This window comes from Penaeus chinensis, chromosome 7, assembly GCF_019202785.1.
Source record: "Penaeus chinensis breed Huanghai No. 1 chromosome 7, ASM1920278v2, whole genome shotgun sequence".
Taxonomy (NCBI): Eukaryota; Metazoa; Arthropoda; class Malacostraca; order Decapoda; family Penaeidae; genus Penaeus; species Penaeus chinensis.
Genome location: NC_061825.1, coordinates 11,137,845 through 11,159,283, shown reverse-complemented (window position 1 = coordinate 11,159,283; position 21,439 = coordinate 11,137,845). Strand labels below are relative to the sequence as shown.

Sequence of the window (21,439 nt, the reverse complement as noted above, 5' to 3'; positions counted from 1 at the left end):
ATCGTATTACATGTCAAAATAATAAATAAATAAAATTTTCTTTCCGCCAAAAAAAAAACATGTAGTTCAGAAATCATAAATGGACCAGTTGATGTCAGGGAGTCGCGAATGTGGAGGTTTGACAACCAGGGTCGTGTGTGTAAACAGTCTGAGAACCACTGACCTAGACAATGTTGCTCGTGTTGACGACGGATTTATTATACATTAAAGTTCAGGTATTGTGGTTTTCGGTTATCACAAAATCAAAATTTTGAAAGAAGTTCCTCTATATCAATTTATGCAATTTCTTACCGATGGTTATCTTGCCAAACAAAAACATGTAGCTATAACAAGCAATATCAAAGCACTTTAAAAATGAAAAGATATATAATTAGATTATGTCAGTGAGTGTTTCAGCTGTAAGTTCAGGAAAAGTGTTGTTTTTCCTGATATGTACTATAAAGCAGTCTGTATGTCAGTAACTTAATTATAATTTATATCTATTCACATTATATATACTAAATATCAATGGATGTGCCTCTATATATACCATTTCTGATTATGGTCATACCCATCACCCCTCAGAGAAGAACTGTGAAATGTAGGAAAGACTCGTTTATAAATTTAGTGAGTGTTGTTTTTAGTGCTTGATAATGAAAACATAATAATGATAGTAGTCACATACTTCTGTTATTCACACAAAGATATTAAAGAATGTCACCGATGTTCAAGTTTAATAAAGTATATATACAGAGGTTACTAAAACATTGCGTTTAAGCATATTGAGGGGCGGGTGTATAAGGGCGTGGTGTGGAAGGATACTGGGCCTCGCCCTCGTAGGTGACCTCGGCCACGTAGCCAGAATCACCGTTCACAGTGTAAGTGACCCTCTGAAGACGACCGTCGGGAAGGAGGACGTAATAGGAACCCTGAGTGTTAGGGCCATCTCGGGCCTCCTGATGACCGAAGTCGTTGCCAGATGGTGGGTCGTTGACGGCGTAATTAAAGTCGTATTTGGCAGGTCCTGAAGAGGGCGTTGTGGCGCCATAGCCATAGGCCGGTGTGTTCTGAGGACGGGCGAGGGTAACGGCCACTAGGGCGGCGAGTGCAATTACCTGCAGTGTCGGGAATGTTATAACAGAAAGTACACTAACGTAATAATGATGATGAAAAGTGAACAGGATATGACTAAATTGTAATCAAAAGATGCATTCTTGACAAGCGAATCTGTCCTCTTGCATCTCACCTTAAATCCCATGGTGTGTGATCAGAGAATATGTGATGCAGTGAAAACATTTACATCTGTTTATATAGTGTAAGTATGTGAAGCTCCTCCCAAATGATGAACACGAAGGGTGATGTGGGCGGAGTGGTGTATTACCGGTCACCTTGATATTTGTAAGCACTGTTGCTGCTTCATAATTTAGACCCACTTTCTGTGAAGAATCTTATTTTCATTATTTTCATACATACACACATACATATATGTGTATGTAAAACACAGACACACACGTGTTTGTATGTATATATGTATATGTAATATATACATTGATAGATAAAAATCTACATGCATAAACATATATATGTATACACACGTATGTACACAAAAAGATAAAGAAGTCCACTGTGTGTGTATGTGTGTGTGTGTGTGTGTGTCTGTGTGTGTGTGTGTGTGTGTGTGTGTGTGTGTGTGTGTGTGTGTGTGTGTGTGTGTGTGTGTTTGTTGAAGAGCGCCAATATGCTGAAATGTACATAAATCTTAATGTGTTTACTTTTCTTAACACTTCGTTTGCTGTGAGATTAGTGTATATGTATGTCTGGCCTTTAAATCTTTCGATGGCCGATCGCGGAAAACAGTCTATAGCTGTATATCCATACATGTCTACATACATATATACTGTATACATCTATGTGTTTATACATATATATATATATATATATATATATATATATATATACTTGATGTATAACATATTTACAATATTTATCTATCATATTTACATGTACACACACATATATACGTATAACTGAAACTTCTTTTCGAATATATAATGAAAACAAGGTATTTTCTGAGGCTTCAAAAATTTAAGCATTAAATGTGGTTACAATTATTAAAATGTACGGAATTCATTGTTCATCATTAGGGAGGAGCTTTGCCTGCTCCAAGTATATAAACGGATGGAATCACTCACTGTGTCAGATATTCTATTATCACACACGATGGGATTTAAGGTGAGATGCGAGAAGAAAAAAATTACGCGGTAGTGAATGTGATTTTGTGTGTCAAGGATGAGCTACCTGCTAAAGGCTCAGCCATAAGCACGAGGCACTTATTCTAGATTGTGTATGATGTCATATTTGTAATATATATAAATATATATATATATTATATATATATATATATATATATATATATATATATATATATATATATTCAACGTGGATTAAACATTCTCGATATTGTAGGTAACTGCACTCCTCGCTCTTGTGGCCGTTGCCCTCGCCCGCCCTGAGAACATACCGATTTACGGTTATGGCGCCACAACGCCCTCTTCAGGACCTGCCAAATACGACTTTAATTACGCCGTCAACGACCCACCATCTGGCAACGACTTCGGTCATCAGGAGGCCCGAGATGGCCCTAACACTCAGGGTTCCTACTTTGTCCTACTTCCTGATGGGCGTCTTCAGAGGGTCACCTACACTGTCAACGGTGATTCTGGATACGTTGCCGAGGTCACCTACGAGGGTGAAGCCCAGTACCCCTCAACGCAACGCCCTTATACACCCGTCCCTCAATATGCCTAGGCAAAGTATAATTTATTTAATAATGTCCATAATTGATGTTTATCTAAGTTAATAAACTAGCATATCGATGGCATCGTTTTATATACAATATATTATATTTAAGTGAATTGGCATTTTTATGTTCTTTTGTGTGACAAAGGAAGGTAATGTAATACATAATGAGGAAAAGGGAGAAGTGGGCGTTGTTGTTGTTTTTTATGATCATTAGCGGTATCCCTTTCCATAATATTTTTTGTCATTAGGAAAATTACTGTCCGTGAAAAGTGTTATGTTATTTGATGTAATCAGTCAGACTCTTTAATTAGTATTGATGATTATCATACTATAATAAGGATAATAATATGATAATGATAATAATGTGATAATGATAATAATTAATGATAATGGTAACAATAAAAACCTAATGAAATTGTTAGAGTTCAGACATGGAAATACTTGAGACATAGTGAAATGCAAACAAAAGGAGACAACTAACAAAACCAGAAATTAGAAAATCAAAATCGATAAAGTCTAGAAGAACAATAACTGTAGAAAATGCAAAAAGCCTGATGACAGTATCCATAATTGGGCAAACGAGTAAAGCACCTCACAGCAAAAGAGACAGGCATGCTGACATACTTAAGGAAATGATAATTCTTAATATGCAGGATATAATAATGAACTGCAGGGTACCTTTTTGGCTCGATCATTTGCAGCATTGCCGAAAATGTCACCAATAGAACACCGAGTACCACATAATGGGAGATGAGTTTTGATTATTACTGATTTCCATTGCATGCTGTAGTGAGATAATATATTGCTTGTCAGGATTTAGGAAGAAAGGTAATAAAGAATCACTAGGATTAACTGTAAAAGTAGTTCCTCCTCATAACAACGAGAGACCGAATTAAAAGGGTGGAAAAATATTACACATATCCTGAGAAGACGTAAGACAATTAAATTTGTGATGTCACCATATCAAGTGATGGTATAGTAATGAAACAATAGATAACCTGTATGTAATATTTCATAGCAGTAGCAATATTTTTATTGCATTCTAGAACTTTGGAAAATATTTCATTGGAAACATTCTCTCTGTGTCAATTATTCCATTATTACGCACTATGGTACTTATGCGAGAAGACAAATATCCGTGCTAAAGAATGAAATAGTAAACCAAAATTTCGCCTTTACTTTATTTTTAGATTTAAGCTTATGACAAATGTACTAAAACCATTTCTAGGTAACATAACTTGCATGTTGTCCTTGCCAAACTTTTCTGACAATATAGGTGATTACTTTTTCCGCCCTTGTGGCCGTTGCCTTCGCCCGCCTATGGCTATAGTGCCTCTACGCCCTCTTTAGCAACTGCTAAGTACGATTTCAACTACGCCGTCAACGACTAAACTATCTGGTCATCAGGAGGCCCCAGATGGCCCCAATACTTAGGGTTCCAACTTCGTTCTCCTTCCCGACGGTTGTCTTTAGAGGGTCATCTACAATGTGAACGGTAATTCTGGTTATTTGGCCGAGGTCACATACGAGGGTGATGCACAGTACCCCTTCACTCCACGCCCCTATAAGCCCGCCCCTATAAACGTCCATGCATTCTACACAAATAAATTATTAAATTAGCATATCTGTGGCTTCGTTTCATTTCATAATATGGATTACAGTAACCGCAAAGGTAGGTCAGTGTGGCATATTTCATGGTTCCTGTTTTATCATTATTATTTTTCTACTGTAATCATTACTCCCATTATTATTGCTGTTATCTATACAATTCGAATTAATGACATTTTATTATAGATCATATCTACACCTATAAACTCCAAGCTTTACGGAAATACGGTCAATGATTATCTATAAAAAAAATAAAAAAAAACATTGAAGAAACTTCAGATATCTTTTTCAACTTGGACTGATGGTCATAACATAATGATGATAATGATAATAGGGATAATAATTGATAATAATTTCGTTGTTATTGGTATAATTATGAGGCAGTGAGGCCAGGCAGAAATGGCATTTATAGGATTGCTACACACAGCATTGGTAGGGCACTCCCATGAATCGGGGAAATTCTGATTTTGTGGTTGAGAAACAGCAGTAAAAAAATATTAAGATTATGAATGTAAAGGTAGTTCTTACAGGTACAGGGACACGACGTAGACAGTCTAGAGCTAACGAAAAGATGTTTTCTGATAACCACGAAAAGAAAACCTAATTGAAGAACGGATGAATGTCATCTTATATATCCTACGGAGACACAGTTAGTGTCACTGGCAATTTACAATCTAATATATTCCCATTAATCAAAAAAGTATTCAGTGTATAGAAATTCAGTCATGGTGTTCAGGGTGGAACTATAATGGTGATATGCTGAAAATATTCATAATAATAGTATAAGTGGTATCATTAAAATAGTTGTTATCTTCCAGATCTTTTGTTCTCACCTTTATTTTTAATATTATCATCCACGTTACAATGATATTTAATATCCATAGTGGTGTCACTATTACTCGAGGGTCCAAGACAGATACACCTTTTTTCTTCTTCCTTTTCAGAGGAGATATTCAAGATATCTATTGTACATATAATATACAATATGCATACATTTTAATATGGACAATTACATATATATACATATATATACATATGTTTGCACATATGCACATATATATTAGAATATATGTGTACATAATAGACGTGCGCACACACTCTTATGTGTGTGTGTGTTTTACCTGTCTCTTAGTCTATCGATCTCTCTACCTGTTTATCTATATACACATGTACTATATAACTATGTATTTATATACACATATAAACATATATATGTATGCATACATATAAAAATATACATATACACATATATGTGTGTATGTAAATACACATATATATACATATTTTACATACATCTGTGTGCGAGCGTGTATTGATACACAAAAAGATGGTGTGACTGCGAAAAATAAACCACAACTAGGCCTCTAAATCATGAGGTTTGGAACATCAAGAGGAAAGGTAATACAACGCTCCACCCACAAAAGGGAGGAGCTTTACTTGCTCCATCTATATAAACAGATGAAACCATTCTCACTGCATCAAACATTCTACTATCATCATACAACATGACACTGCAGGTGAGATGCAGAAAGGTGGATTAATTTGGTTAAGACGTTATAGTGAATACGTGTCATCAGTTAGCTTTTTGTTTCAAAACATATAATAAATCTGCACAATTTTATCTGTGTTAGAGAAGATATACGTGATATTTTATGTTTCTCAGCAATTGTGTTCAAACTTTCCCGATATTGTAGGCAATTATACTCACCGCCCTTTTGGCCGTTGCCTTCGCCCGCCCTGAAAACACACCGTCCTATGGCTATGGCGCCACGACGCCCTCTACAGGACCGGCCAAATACGACTTCAACTACGCCGTAAACGACCCACTATCTGGCAACGACTTCGGTCATCAGGATGCTCGAGATGGCCCCAACACTCAGGGTTCCTACTTCGTCCTCCTTCCCGACGGTCGTCTTCAGAGGGTCACCTACACTGTCAATGGTGATTCTGGATATGTGGCCGATGTCAGCTACGAGGGTGATGCCCAATACCCTTCCACACCACGCCCCTATACACCCACCCCTCAATATGCTTAGGCAAAGTATGGTTTATTTAATAATGTCCATAAAATATGTAAATATAAATTAATAAACTAGCATATCAATGGCGTCTTATCATTTATACCAATTACAATAAGTGTAAAGATATTTTTGAAGGATAAGAAGAGAAAATTATTCAGATTCTGTCGGTTATACAGACAAAGAAAGCTTACCTGTTGCTACTATTTTCATCATTATCTTTTTTATTGTAGTTGTTTTCGTTAACATTATTGTCAATATAAATGAAATTAATACAATTATATTGTATAGTTTTCATCTTTACATCAGAAGAAATAGTGTCAGTAATGATATTGGAAGAAACCCGTTAAGATTTTAAGGATAATAAGAATAGTAATTATTATTAATGTCGTTATAGGAGATTAAATGTAGAAACAGTTAAGGAAAAGTGATAGCAACCAGAAACAGAGACAAATCCAAACCTTTGAAAGCCAGAATCGAGGAAGAAAGAGGTCAAACTGTAGAAATGCTGTAATTCGCTCAGAAAGACAAATTCTATCAAAAGAAATACGCATAACTGTGTGACTAGAGGAATCGGGATATAAACGACCAAATGGCGGCATAATCATGAGCCAGAGAGTACTGTTAAAAATGTCATATGTAGGACACACTTACGGCTTCCCTTATCAACAAAATCCAGTTTAAAAAGTCATGAGACCAGATCTAATTAATATTACGCAGTGAAATCTTACCATTTTAATGAGTAGTGAGTTTTTTAATGTTGATGTTTAGCGACAGAGGTGAAAAAAAAAAAATATTCAAAAAAGTAAAGGAAGTTTCTGCAGGTATTGGGAAATTAGCCCGCTTAAAGGTAGCAAACGAATAATCTGACAACTGCAAGAGACAAATTTGAAGGTAAGAAGAAAGCCATTTCATATATCCTGTAAAGATGCTGGAGTTGGAGATGTATTCAGACTATGGAAATTCAATAACAGAGTGATGGTGGAATTGCAATGTAAATATAGATTGAATATTGTTAATGGTTATATAGGAAATGGATTATCATGGTCTTTTGAGATAATCAATATTATCATTATCTTTATTAAAACCTTTATTATTACAATGAACTTTATTCCTCTACCAGCCTACATATATATATATATATATATATATATATATATATGTGTGTACTTATACATATATCAATATATACACACAATTATATATATATATATATATATATATATATATATATACACGTGTATGTGTGTGTGTGAGTGTGTGTGTGTGTGTGTGTGTGTGTGTGTGTGTGTGTGTGTGTGTGTGTGTGTGTGTGTGTGTGTGTGTGTGTGCATGCATGTACATATGTATATACTCACAGACGAGCACGTGTAAATGTATATATAAGTATGTGTCCATAAACACATACGCATGTGTGTATACATATATACTGTGTATGTATATGTATATATGTTTATGTATCTGTTTGTGTGGATGTGGGTGCGAATTTATATATATCACACAAACAGTCACACCTGTCTGTATAAAGAACATATGTATGCATGTGTGTTTGTGTATTTGAGTGTTCACATACATTTACACACCACACATAAATGCATGTATATCTACATATAAGTTTATGTGTGTTAATATATATATATATATATATATATATATATATATATAGTGTGTATGTATATGTATATATACTGTATATATTCACAAATATATGTGCGTGCAAATGTGTGTGGGCAATAAAAATCCACAATTAGGTCTTAAACTTTTGTGGTTAAAAATATCAAGGGGAAAGTTAATACATCACTCCACCCACAACAGCACTTTTCATGCTCATCATTAGGGAGGAGCTTTACCTGCTTCATCTATTTAAACAGATTTACTCACAATCACTGCATCAGATAATCTCTCATCGTCACGCAGCATGGCATTTAATGTGAGATGCCATAAAACAATTTTGCGTGGTAGATATGTCACTGCGAATACTTCTACAAAGGATACACCTTTTGTTCAAACATATAACAATTCTAGAGATTATATCTAGATCTTATAAAATATATATTTAAAAGATTCCCATATTGTAGGTAATTATACTCGCCGTCCTTGTGGCCATTGCCCTCGCCCGCCCTGAGAACACACCATCCTATGGATATGGCTTAACAACGCCATCTTCAGCACCCGCCAAGTACGACTTCAACTACGCCGTCAACGACCCACCATCTGGCAACGACTTCGGCCATCAGGAGGCCCGAGATGGCCCCAACACTCAGGGTTCCTACTACGTCCTACTTCCTGACGGTCGTCTTCAGAGGGTCACCTACACTGTCAACGGCAACTCCGGTTACGTGGCTAATGTCACCTATGAGGGTGATGCCACACCACGCCCCTATACACCCGCTCCCCACTATGCTTAGAGATAAATTTGTTTCATTAATAGTGTCTCTAATCTGTGTATACATAAGTTAATAAACTAGCATATGCATAGCGTCGTTTTATAACTATATTAAGCATGAGGGCATTTCTGTATCTGCATGTCTATGACTGGAGGGTTACAAGAGATGCAATTATTGAGTATGTTAATATGTCGTAGAGACAGAATAAGCAGAATAAGCAGGGAGAGAGGTGTTGGTGTTGGTATATGTACATCTTAGTGCTATCGTTAGTGTTGTTATTAACCATATTATCCTTATTTCCACCATCATTATAGCTATCTGTACAAAAATTAAGATAAACATGATTACAGTTCATAGTAATGATCCACATGCAAAATGCCTTCTATGATATTTGTTGACCAATCAGAAAAAAAACAATGAATATTGTTCAATACTTTTTCTTGCAGTATAAGCGATCACCATAATGTACCATCAACAATAAGATTATGATTCCTGTCATTGATACAAATTAGAGATGAAAGAGACACTCAGGAACAAGCTTTCACAGCCTACTTCTCAAAGCCAAAAGGTTGATAAAAACATTTATAAGTGACTCACACGACTGAAGCAAAATTAACCAAAAAGAATAAGCAAGCCTGTGTAACTGTGCAACGGCAATTCATATGGAAATATGCTGGAGATTCGGCATATAATCAAAGGAATGGAGCATTCAGTAGCGACAGTTTGTAGTATTTCTGTAAACATTTACTTGACAACGGATTTTACTTGCCAAGTCAATTCAGTGTGGATTTGGTCGTCAAACTGAAATAATGATGGTTCTAATCGATAGTAAAAAAAAAAAAAAAAAAAAAAAAAAAAAAAATATAAAAAAATATATATATATATATATATATATATATATGGCTTTAGTGAGGGGAAAAGAAGTTCTATAAAATATATATAACAATATTTCCTAAATATTCATTACCATCTTATTTTCCATGGTTTTATTATGATGTTCTTATCATATTACTGACTGTAGTATAATTGTAATTATCAGAAATATTACACTGATAAGTTAAAGTAGTGATAATGATTGATAATGATAGTATTAATAGCAAACATAGTCAGTGATTATGATAATGGTAATACAATATTAATGACAATCGACAACGCCAATCTAGGTTGCCCCTAAGCCCGATGACCCATGCAGTCCACGAATAATTAAACGTTGTCATTTGTATATTCTATTCATGATTCCGCATCAGTCAGCAACTGTGATCACGTCGTGCTTTTCTATGGAAATACTTCAATTCTGTTGATTATGATATGATTGTGCTATGTTGGCTGCTCTTTACCTCAGTATAATGTAGTTATTGTCATTCAGTCTAATATCATACTTGTAAATTCTTTATGACCATGTTATTTTACCATAATAAACGTCGTAACATTCATCTGTTGGCACTTTAACATGAACTTTGATTCTAAGATAAGACCCACAAATTCCACACTGTACGATATAGACCTATATATACAGCTTTCAACAATGAAGGTAAAATGATATTATCATATAGATGTAAAGGTAGGTCCAGCAACTATAAGCAATAAAGAATCAATAGGACAAAGTGTAAAAGTAGCTTCTACAGGTATCAATACAAGAGGAAAACAATCCAAAGACAGCTTAAAGGTAATCTCTTAACGATGACAGACCGAAAAAAAAGGGTGGGAGAATGTTATTATATATATCCTGAGGAATATATTAAATATATGATGTCACCATATCAAGAGTAGAAAACTCACTGAAACAAATGTATTCCATTTATAGCAACTCGATAATGGTAGTGATGACAATGAAATTACAGTGATGATAGAGTAATGAAACAATAAGTAATCTGTATATATGTAGTTATTGTAGGTATTGTTACCTTAATTATCTTTACCTTATTATTTTATCATAGCCATTACTTTGATGATAATAATGGTAACTGTCAATTAGTAATTTTTTTTTTTCCATTTTTAAGAAAATATATTTTAGAGCTTTGGAAAATATCTAATTTCTCAGGATTGATTATTTATATTTTATTATATGATATATATTATACCATTTCAACTCAGTATATATACTGTAACTGCATATTATATAAATATTGATATACATATATACATGTGTGTGTGTGAGAACACATGTATAATACATTATATGTGATGAAAACACATAATTGGGTATGTAAATGATGTGGTTAGAAATATCAAGGTGGAAGTGGAATGCATCGCTCCGCCTACAATACTTTACGCCCATCGGTAGGGAGGAGCTTTGCTTGCTCTACAGATGGAAACATTCTCGTTGTGTCAGTTATTCTATTATCACGCATTATGGTTCCTAAGGCGAGATACGAGAAAAATATCCTTGATAGAGAATGTAAAAAGGAATACGTATATCAACCATTCACCCTTTATTTCATTTTAGATTTAAGCATATGACAAATGTGCTAAAACTATTTCTAGGTGATGTAAGATGTTACACTTGCATTTTGCCTTTGCTAAATATTTTCTGACAATATAGGTGATTACACTCTCTGCTCTTGTGGCCGTTGCCCTCGCCCGCCCTGAAAACACAGCGTCCTATAGCTATAGCGCCTCAACGCCTTCTTTAGCATCTGCGAAGTACGACTTTAACTACGTCGTCAACGACCCACCATCTAGTAACGACTTCGGTCATCAGGAGGCCCGAGATGGCCCCAACACTCAGGGTTCGTACTTCGTCCTCCTTCCCGATAGCCGTCTTCAAAGCGTTAACTATAATGTGAACGTGGATTCTGGTTACTTGGCAGAGGTCTCCTACGAGGGAGAGGCCCAGTACCCTTCCACACCACGCCCCTATAAACCCGCCTCTCAGAATGCTTAACAAACGTCCATGAATTAATATTAAATCAGCATATCTATGGCGTCGTTTCATTTCATAATATGGATTACTTTAACAGAAAAGATATATAAGATGGTGTGGCATATTTGATGGTTCCTATTTTATCATCATATATTCTATTAAAATCATTACTCCCATTAGTATTGCCGTTGTCCATACAATTCGAATTAATGACATATTATAGTTTATATCTACACAAACTCCAAGCTTTACAAAAATGCGGTCAGTGATTATTTATACAAAAAGCAGTGGGGAAACTTCTGATATCTTTTTCAACTTGTATTGATGATCTCCATAACAAAATAACAATAATAATAGGGATAGTAATTGGTAATAATCCCGTTGATGTTAGTATAATTACGAGCTAGTGAGGCCTGTCAGAAATGCCATTTGTAGGAGTGCTACAAACAGCATTGGTAGGACATTCTTTAGACTTCACTTATCAGACAAATCCCATGAGACCAGAATTGACTGTTATTAAATCAATGAAATTCTGCCTTTTTTCCGTATTGTAGTTGAGAAACAGCAGTAAAAAATATTAAGATTATGAATGTAAAGGTAGTTCTTACAGGTACAGGGATACGACGTAGACAGTCTAGAGCTAACAAAAAAATGTTTTCTGATAACTACGAAAAGAGAACCTAACTGAAGAACGGATGAATGTCATCTTACATATCCTATGGAGACACAGTTGGTGTCACTGATCATTTACAGTCTAATATATTCCCATTAATCAAAAAGTATTCACTGTATGGAAATTCAGTCATAGTGATCAGGATGGAACTATAATGGTGCAATGCTGAAAATATTCATAATAATAGTATAAGTGTTATCATTAAAATAGTTGTTATCCTCCAGATCTTTTGTTCTCACCTTTAATTTTAATATTATTATCCACGTTACAATGATATTTTATATCCATAGTGGTGTCACCATTACTCGAGGGTCCAAGACAGATACGCTTATTTTCTTCTTCCTTTTCCGAAGAGATATTCAAGATATCTATTGTACATATAATATGCAATATGCATATATTTTATATAGACAATTGCATATATATATATATATATATATATATATATATATACATGTGTATGCACATATATATTAATATATATGTATACATAATAGATGCGCGCACACACACACCCATATGTTTGTGTGTGTTACCTGTCTCTTAGTCTATCGATCTGTCTACCTGTTTATCTATATACACATGTACTATATAACTATGTATTAAATACACATATACATATATATGTAGGCATACATATAAAAATATACATATACACAAATATATGTATGCATACATATAAAAATATACATATACATATATATATATATATGTGTATGTAAACACACATATATACATATTTTACAAACCTCTGTGTGTGCGAGCGTGTACGGATACAAAAAGAGATGGTGTGACTGCGAAAAAAAAAAATCCACAACTAGGCCTCTAAATCATGAGGTTGGAACATCAAGAGGAAAGGCTATACAACGCTCCATCCACAAAAGGGAGGAGCTTTACTTGCTCCATCTATATAAACAGATGAAACCATTCTCACTGCATCAAACATTCTACTATCATCATACAACATGACACTGCAGGTGAGATACAGAAAAGCGGATTAATGTGGTTAAGACGTTATAGTGAATACGTGTCAGCAACATGCTTTTTGTTTCAAAAATATACTAAATCTGCACAATGTTATCTGTGTTAGAGAAGATATACGTGATATTTTATGTTCCTCAGCAATTGTGTTCAAACTTTCCCGATATTATAGGCAATTATACTCACCGCCCTTTTGGCCGTTGCCTTCGCCCGCCCTGAAAACACACCGTCCTATGGCTATGGCGCCACGACGCCCTCTACAGGGCCGGCCAAATACGACTTCAACTACGCCGTAAACGACCCACCATCTGGCAACGACTTCGGTCATCAGGAGGCTCGAGATGGCCCCAACACTCAGGGTTCCTACTTCATCCTTCTTCCCGACGGTCGTCTTCAGAGGGTCACCTACACTGTCAATGGTGATTCTGGATATGTGGCCGATGTCACTTATGAAGGTGATGCCCAATACCCTTCCACACCACGCCCCTATACACCCACCCCTCAATATGCTTAGGCAAAGTATAATTCATTTAATAATGTCCATAAAATATGTAAATATAAGTTAATAAACTAGCATACCAATGGCGTTTTATCATTTTATACCAATTACAATAAGTGTAAAGATATTTTTGAGGGGAAAAAAAAGAAAATGATTCAGATGAAGTCGGTTATACAGACAAAGAAAGCATATCTGTTGCTATTATTGCTACTACTATTTATCATTGTAGTTGTTTTCGTTAACATTATTGTCAATATAAATGAAATTAATATAATTATATTGTATAGTTTTCATCTTTACATCCGAAGAAATAGTGTCAGTAATGATACTGGCAGAAACCCGTTAAGATTTGTATACATATTCCAAATGGTAACGTAACGATTATAAGGATAATAAGAATAGTAATGACTATTAATTTCGTTATTGGATATTAAAGGTAGAAACAATTAAGGAAAAGTGATAGCAACCAGAAACAGAGACAAATCCAAACCTTTGAAAGACAGAATCGAGGAAGAAAGAGGTCAAACTGTAGAAATGCTGTAATTCGCTCAGAAAGACAAATTCTGTCAAAAGGAATACGCATAACTGTGTGACTAGAGGAATCGGGATATAAACGACCAAATGGCGGCATAACCATGAGCCAGAGGGTACTGTTAAAAATGTCATATGTAGGACACACTTACTGCTTCTCTTATCAACAAAATCCAGTTTAAAAAAAAGTCAAGAGACCAGATCTCATTATTATTACGCAGGGAAATCTTACCATTTTTATGTTGATGTTTAGCGACAGAGGTAAAAAAAAAAATAATAATAATAATAAAAAAAGTAAAGGAAGTTTCTGCAGGTATTGGGACATAATCCCGCTTAAAGGTAGCAAAAGAATAATCTGACAACTGCAAGAGACAAATTTGAAGGTAAGAAAAAAGCCATTTAATATGTCCTGTAAAGATGCTGGAGTCTGAAATGCGTTCAGACTATGGAAATTCATTAACAGAGTGTGATGATGGAATTGCAATGTAAATATAGATTGAATATTGATAATGATTTTATAGGAAATGGATTATCATGATCACAGAAGATAATCAATATTATCATTATCTTTATTAAAACCATTATTATTACAATGAACTTTATTCCTCTATCAGTCTACATACATTTATGTGTACTTATGTATATATTTATCAGTATATACATGCAATTATATATATATATACACACACACGTATATGTGTGTGTGTGTGTGTGTGTGTGTGTGTGTGTGTGTGTGTGTGTGCATGTACATATGTATATACTCACAGACGAGCACGTGTAAATGTGTATATATATGTATGTGTCCATAAACACATACGCATGTGTGTATACATATATACTGTGTATGTACATGTATATATGTTTATGTATCAGTGTGTGCGGATGTGGGTGCGTATTTATATATATCACACAAACAGTCACACCTGTCTGTATAAAGAACATATATGTATGCATGTGTGTTTGTGTATTTGAGTGTTCACATACATTTACACACCACACATAAATGCATGTATATCTACATATAAGTTTATGTGTGTTAATATATATATATATATATGTATGTATATATATATATATTGTGTATGTATATGTATATATACTGTATATATACACAAATATATGTGCGTGCAAATGTGTGTGCGATAAAAATCCACAATCAGGTCTTAAACTTTTGTGGTTAAAAATATCAAGGAGAAATTTAATACATCACTCCACCCACAACAACACTTTTCATGCTCATCATTAGGGAGGAGCTTTACCCGCTCCATCTATTTAAACAGATTTACTCACACTCACTGCATCAGATAATCTCTCATCGTCACGCAGCATGGCATTTAAGGTGGTAGAGATGTCACTGTAAATACTTCTGCAATGGATGGTACACCTTTTGTTTGAAATTCAAACATATAACCGTTCTAGAGATTATATCTAGATTTTATGATATATATTTTTTAAAGATATTCCTATATTGTAGGTAATTATACTCGCCGTCCTTGTGGCCATTGCCCTCGCCCGCCCTGAGAACACACCATCCTATGGATATGGCATAACAACGCCCTCGTCAGCACCTGCCAAGTACGACTTCAACTACGCCGTCAACGACCCACCATCTGGCAACGACTTCGGTCATCAGGAGGCCCGAGATGGCCCCAACACTCAGGGTTCCTACTACGTTCTACTTCCTGACGGTCGTCTTCAGAGGGTCACCTACACTGTCAACGGCGACTCCGGTTATGTGGCCGATGTCACCTACGAGGGTGATGCCACACCACGACCCTATACAGCCGCTCCCCACTATGCTTAGAGATTATTTCGTTTCATTAATAGTGTCCATAAAATGTATATTTATAAGTTAATAAACTAGCATATGCATAGCGTCGTTTTATAATATAATATGAACTACATTGGACATAAAGGCATTTTTGTATCTGCATGTCTATGACTGGAACATACATATGTAACCTCTGAGTATATTAATATGTCGCAGAGACATAATAAGAGAGGAGAGAGGCGGGCGTTGGTGTTGGTATGTTTGCAGCTTAGTGCTACCGGTATTGTTGTTATTTACCATATTATCACTATTCCCACCATCATTATATCTATCAGTATAAAACTCGGATTTATATAATTAGAGTGTGTAGTATTCATCCACACACTAAATGCCATCTGGGATAATTGCTGACAAATTAGGAAAACATTTGATATTGTTCAGTGTTTTTCCTTGTGGTATTAACGATTATAATATAACAGCAACGATGAAATCATGATTCCTTTCGTTGCTAGAAATGAGCGATGAAAGAGACACTTAGGAACAAGCTTTCACAGCCAACTTTTCAAAGCTAAAAAGTTGATAAAAATATCCATAAGTGACTCACACGAATGAAGCAAAGAGAACCAAAAAGAATAAGCAAGCCTGTGTAACTGTACAACGGCAATTCATATGGAAATATGCTGGATATTCGGCATATAATCAACGGCAGGGAGCATTCAGTAGCGACAGCTTGTAGTATTTCTGTAAATATTTGCTTGACACCGGACTTTACGTGCCAAGTCAATGCAGTCATCAAAAATTAAGAATTGGTTTTCAAACAGTTGGAAAAAATTGTTCTGATCGCTATATAATATTAAAAATGTATGGCTTTAGCGAGGGCGAAAAGGAGGTCTGGAATATGGGTATAACAATATTTCCTAAATATTCATTACCAGCATATTTACTATTGTTTTATTTTTTATTTTTTTATATCTGACAGTACTATAACTTTAATCATCAGAAATATTACATTGATAAATTAAATTAGTGATAATCATTGATAATAAAAGTATTAATAGCAAATACAGTCAGTGATAATGAAGGTTATCCTTATTCTAATAATTTTTATTACTGCATCATCATTATATGTCTTCTTATTGTTTTGCTTGCATTGGTAGCTGTAGTATCATTATAACAATTTGTGACTGAACTTCAATCTGAGAATTATGTTATGCCTCTTTTTCTCACACATATCGCTTACGAGTGATATGAAAAAATAATGAGACGACAAAACCCTCTCAACATTGTGTAAAATCTTAACAGTAATTAACAAATGTAGGTTCATATATATAATACATATTTGTACACACACACACACACACACACACACACACACACACACACACACACACACACACACACACATATATATATATATAATATCAACGCTCTTCATATGCATCTGATTTTGAGTGATAAATATAATTTGTAAATCTATAAATAACGGTACCTATCTATCTCTGGTGTTAGGTTAGGTGTGTGTGTGTGTTAAGAAGCAGATACAGTACTCAGAAATATCAAGGTAAAAACTCTCCAAGCTCATCATTAGGGAGGAGCTTTACTTGCTCCAGCTATTTAAAAACATTCCTTGTTCCAGATATTCTAACATCACACACCATGGAATAGAAGGTGCGATGCGAGAACGTGAATATAGGTTGTACAGTTGTCATAGTAAATATGTGAACGACCCACCATCTGGCAATGACTTTGGTCATCAGGAGGCCCGAGATGGTCCTTTCACTCAGGGTTCCTTCTTCGTCCTCCTACCCGACGGTCGTCTTCAGAGGGTCACCTACATTGTCAACAGCTACTCTGGTTACGTGGCCGATGTCACATACGAGGGTAAAGCCTCTCAACACAGCCCCCATATCACACCCGCCCCCCAGGGATGCGTAGATATAGTATGTTTTCATGAATAAACAATGCTTTTATAATATAAGGTAGCATTTGGACGACACTGTTTCATATCATAATCTGTATTACAAAGTGTTTTTTTTTTTCTCATTGGTGTATTTAAACGCGTAATTATGCCTGTTTAGATTGCGCAAATAGAATTTGAAAGACTTATTGCTTTGCCTTTGAGTGCACCTTATAAGATATAGAAGTAATATAGCAAATGGTTTCATAAAAACAGTTAATTGTAGAAGAATTTGTATACAATTAATATATCTAAATCCACCTATATCCTACTAAACTTATTTTCAAAATAAGTCCCTGGCTATTCGTCATGAATTCAAACACCAAAAATGACATATTAACCGGTGTAGGTGTTCTATTCCAGCTTCTTTATATACGTAAGAAATAATATGTAGATAATTAAACAAGGAAATCTCTAATTAGTAAGTCATGTGATCTCAAAGTTTGCAGATCATGTGATAATAAGTGACATGGTATTTCGTGTTTTTTAGTTATAACATTCCCGATATTGTAGGTAATTGTACTCACTGTTCTTATGACCGTTGCTCTTGCCCGTCCTCAGAACAGCCATGGGGTCCCAACGCGCATCTACGGCGTGTGTGTTGTGTGGTGCAGCGGTAGCGATCTCGTCTAGCAATCTTGCTGACCTACGTTCAAATTCCTCGCCGCCAGGGGATGATAACCCTGGCCATTCCTTACACACAGGGATTAATTTAGAAGCAAAATGAAACAGACAGCATGTCACACCAAGAATATCCTTCGTAACATATGGAATAAAACTAAATTATTAAATATTATTTAAGAAATAATACCTTCGTTACCCTCGCCCTCCCTGAGAACACACCAATCTATGAATCTGGCGCCACAACTTCGGTCAACAGGAGGCACGAGATGGCCCTAACACTCAGGGTTCCTACTTCGTCCTCCTTCCTGACGATCGTCTTCAGAGGGTCACCTACACTGTCAACGGCGACTCTGGTTAGGTGGCCGATGTCACCTCTGAAGGTGAAACCCAGTACCTCTTCCACACGACGGCCCTATGCATCCGCCCCCCAGTATTCTTAGATATAGTTTGGTTGGATGAATAATGTCTATAAACAATCTGTATATAGAAAAATAAACTAGCATAAAGATACTATCGTTCCATATCATAATCTGAATTGCATTGAGAGTGAAAGCATTTTTGTCTTCATTGGCTCATATAAATCTGTGTTGGCGATAGACTGTCTGTTTTAGAATTTCTTACTAAAACGATTATTCTTGATTAGGTAGCAAGGCCAAAACTAAATTACCCTCATTACACGTTCTGACTTCAGTATTATTTATTTTATCTAAATATTCTTTCATTATTGTCTGAACTTTACCCAAATGATTATGAACTATTGAAATAGGTATTGCAATCTGTGCTTAAATTTATTCATATAAGCATCTATAGGAATCTCTCCTCTACATTTAACCAACATTCCTTTAAGCCTTTTATCGGTTCAAGCACTTCATGGCCGTAGATTAATTGAAATGGTAAATAACCAAAACTTTCTTGAACACTGTCCCTTACAGAAAATAGCAGCAAATATATTCCTTCATCCCACTCAGAACCAGTCTCTAAACAGGAGGCTTTAATCATTATTTTTAGACTATAGTAAAATCGTTCAACTACCCCTTGACTCTGAGGATGATATACGCTAGACCTGCACTACTGTATACCCAAGGACTTCTTTATACAGTCTGGACGTGAAATTTGACCCTTGATCTGACCCAATTGTGTGAAAACTTTATGAAGGCCTTCACAATATTCTTAGTAGCAATGCGCCTTAGGGGGGAAACGTCAGGATATCGGGTGGCCACGTCAATTATAGTTAATAGAAACTTATAACCACGTTTACTCTTTGGAAGGGGACCTGCGCAGTCAATAACTTCTTTATTGCTTTTTATTCGGTTCATATTGTTTCCTTGTTCTTTTTTTTTTTTTTTTTGTGTGTGTGTGTGTGTTTATTTGTGGGAAATAAAAATAAACAGCAAATAAAAGGATGTTACGTAATTTCAAAACCTGTTTTGACTATTATCAGTGATTTATGAATTAAGATGAAATGACTCATAACCATGATGATGAAAGATGACTTTAAAGAATAAGTACACTATTGAATATACATTAATGAAAGACATACTTATTAATTCACTAACAATTACTAATGATTATAATATGCTAATGGCATTAATGAGCACTGTAATAAAGAATGAAGAATGAATGACATTAATGAATGAACAAGAGAAAACCTGACAGTCACTAATAATCACTAATGCTTTAACACGAGCCAGGGGTTCTTCGTGGTATTTAGCCATTCATATTGAGCCAGATCATTCAGATTTGACTTCGTATTCCGCAATAGGAGAATTAGAGCTCAGCGGAGCTGCCCTTGATATGTGTGTGTGTGTGTGTGATCTATATATAATTCATATGCAATGTGTATACATGTAATATATATATATATATATATATATATATATATATATATATATATATATATATGTATGTATATATATATAGAAATAGAAATATTTACATATATGTGTGTGTATAAATAGATAGATAGATAGATTTTATATATATACACATATATATGCTATATATTCATCTATCTCTCTATCATCATGTAGGCATATAGATAAAAAATAGGTAAAATATTAATCATATGCCTTACTTAATTATTACTTTATAAGGCCACTAAAACATATATATATATATATATATATATATATATTATATATATATATATATATATATATATAGTGTGTGTGTGTGTGTGTGTGTGTGTGTGTGTGTGTGTGTGTGTGTGTGTGTAGATGTGTGTATAAATATATATTGGTTTCGGTTATAATATCGGCCATCAAACATTATAATATCAGAAATATGTGCTTCGTATTACATCACTGAGCAACATTGAATCAACATGATGTTTGAGGGCAAGAATCATAGTGTTTTTTTCTCCCAATTATTCAGATATCAGTTGCAATTCCCTGCTCTAAAGAAAGTCATTATTATTAAGACGCTATATGGATATAAGGATTTATTTTCATTTCTCTTTTGTTGTGGGGGGGGGGAGGACCGATTGTAGTGTTAAATTGCCCAGTAATTACAATTACAGTTTCCAGTTATCGATTACCAAATGATTACTCCCAGGGTTGAACTGAATATATTTCACTACTCATCAGGACACTTTTTTTCTTTCACTCTACAAGGTGGTCCAAGTTTTATCTTGTATGAATGCTTGGTTGCGAAATAATTATTCTTTTTTACTTATTCAAACAATACAGGGGCATTTTTACTCGCCTTGTCAATTCACGCTCGCTATCGCCCGTGTGTTAGGGTGGTG

The 21,439-nt window shown here is 34.9% G+C and overlaps 7 protein-coding genes across 7 annotated transcripts; 6 read left to right on the top strand and 1 right to left on the bottom strand.

Moving 5' to 3' along the window:
* Nucleotides 1-752: 752 nt before the first annotated feature.
* LOC125026826 (pro-resilin-like) lies at nucleotides 753-1,237 on the bottom strand. The gene is made up of 2 exons (XM_047615426.1): nucleotides 1,226-1,237; nucleotides 753-1,094 (listed from the first exon to the last, which is right to left on the bottom strand). Exons 1-2 carry the CDS (start codon nucleotides 1,235-1,237, stop codon nucleotides 753-755), a joined length of 354 nt encoding a protein of 117 aa, XP_047471382.1.
* A 962-nt stretch (nucleotides 1,238-2,199) lies between these two features.
* LOC125026825 (pro-resilin-like) lies at nucleotides 2,200-2,787 on the top strand. The gene is made up of 2 exons (XM_047615425.1): nucleotides 2,200-2,211; nucleotides 2,446-2,787. The coding sequence occupies exons 1-2, from the start codon at nucleotides 2,200-2,202 to the stop codon at nucleotides 2,785-2,787; spliced, it is 354 nt and encodes a 117-aa protein (XP_047471381.1).
* A 3,107-nt stretch (nucleotides 2,788-5,894) lies between these two features.
* Nucleotides 5,895-6,425, top strand: LOC125026820 (pro-resilin-like). Its single transcript, XM_047615421.1, has 2 exons — nucleotides 5,895-5,906; nucleotides 6,084-6,425. The coding sequence occupies exons 1-2, from the start codon at nucleotides 5,895-5,897 to the stop codon at nucleotides 6,423-6,425; spliced, it is 354 nt and encodes a 117-aa protein (XP_047471377.1).
* Nucleotides 6,426-8,325: 1,900 nt separating this feature from the next.
* Nucleotides 8,326-8,815, top strand: LOC125026819 (pro-resilin-like). The gene is made up of 2 exons (XM_047615420.1): nucleotides 8,326-8,337; nucleotides 8,486-8,815. Exons 1-2 carry the CDS (start codon nucleotides 8,326-8,328, stop codon nucleotides 8,813-8,815), a joined length of 342 nt encoding a protein of 113 aa, XP_047471376.1.
* A 649-nt stretch (nucleotides 8,816-9,464) lies between these two features.
* Nucleotides 9,465-11,678, top strand: LOC125026818 (pro-resilin-like). The gene is made up of 3 exons (XM_047615419.1): nucleotides 9,465-9,515; nucleotides 10,263-10,325; nucleotides 11,337-11,678. The coding sequence occupies exons 1-3, from the start codon at nucleotides 9,465-9,467 to the stop codon at nucleotides 11,676-11,678; spliced, it is 456 nt and encodes a 151-aa protein (XP_047471375.1).
* A 1,617-nt stretch (nucleotides 11,679-13,295) lies between these two features.
* On the top strand, nucleotides 13,296-13,825 carry LOC125026817 (pro-resilin-like). Its single transcript, XM_047615418.1, has 2 exons — nucleotides 13,296-13,307; nucleotides 13,484-13,825. Exons 1-2 carry the CDS (start codon nucleotides 13,296-13,298, stop codon nucleotides 13,823-13,825), a joined length of 354 nt encoding a protein of 117 aa, XP_047471374.1.
* Nucleotides 13,826-14,445: 620 nt separating this feature from the next.
* Nucleotides 14,446-16,145, top strand: LOC125026816 (pro-resilin-like). The gene is made up of 2 exons (XM_047615417.1): nucleotides 14,446-14,457; nucleotides 15,816-16,145. Exons 1-2 carry the CDS (start codon nucleotides 14,446-14,448, stop codon nucleotides 16,143-16,145), a joined length of 342 nt encoding a protein of 113 aa, XP_047471373.1.
* The last annotated feature ends 5,294 nt before the right edge of the window (nucleotides 16,146-21,439 follow it).

Excerpts from the sequence above, each read along its gene's own strand:
- LOC125026818 (XM_047615419.1), top strand. The coding sequence starts at position 9,465 with ATGCTGGAGATTCGGCATATAATCAAAGGAATGGAGCATTCAGTAGCG. Across the intron at positions 9,516-10,262 it reads TGGAGCATTCAGTAGCGACA|ATAAGACCCACAAATTCCAC; the intron begins GTTTGTAGTATT and ends TTTGATTCTAAG. Across the intron at positions 10,326-11,336 it reads TACAGCTTTCAACAATGAAG|GTGATTACACTCTCTGCTCT; the intron begins GTAAAATGATAT and ends CTGACAATATAG.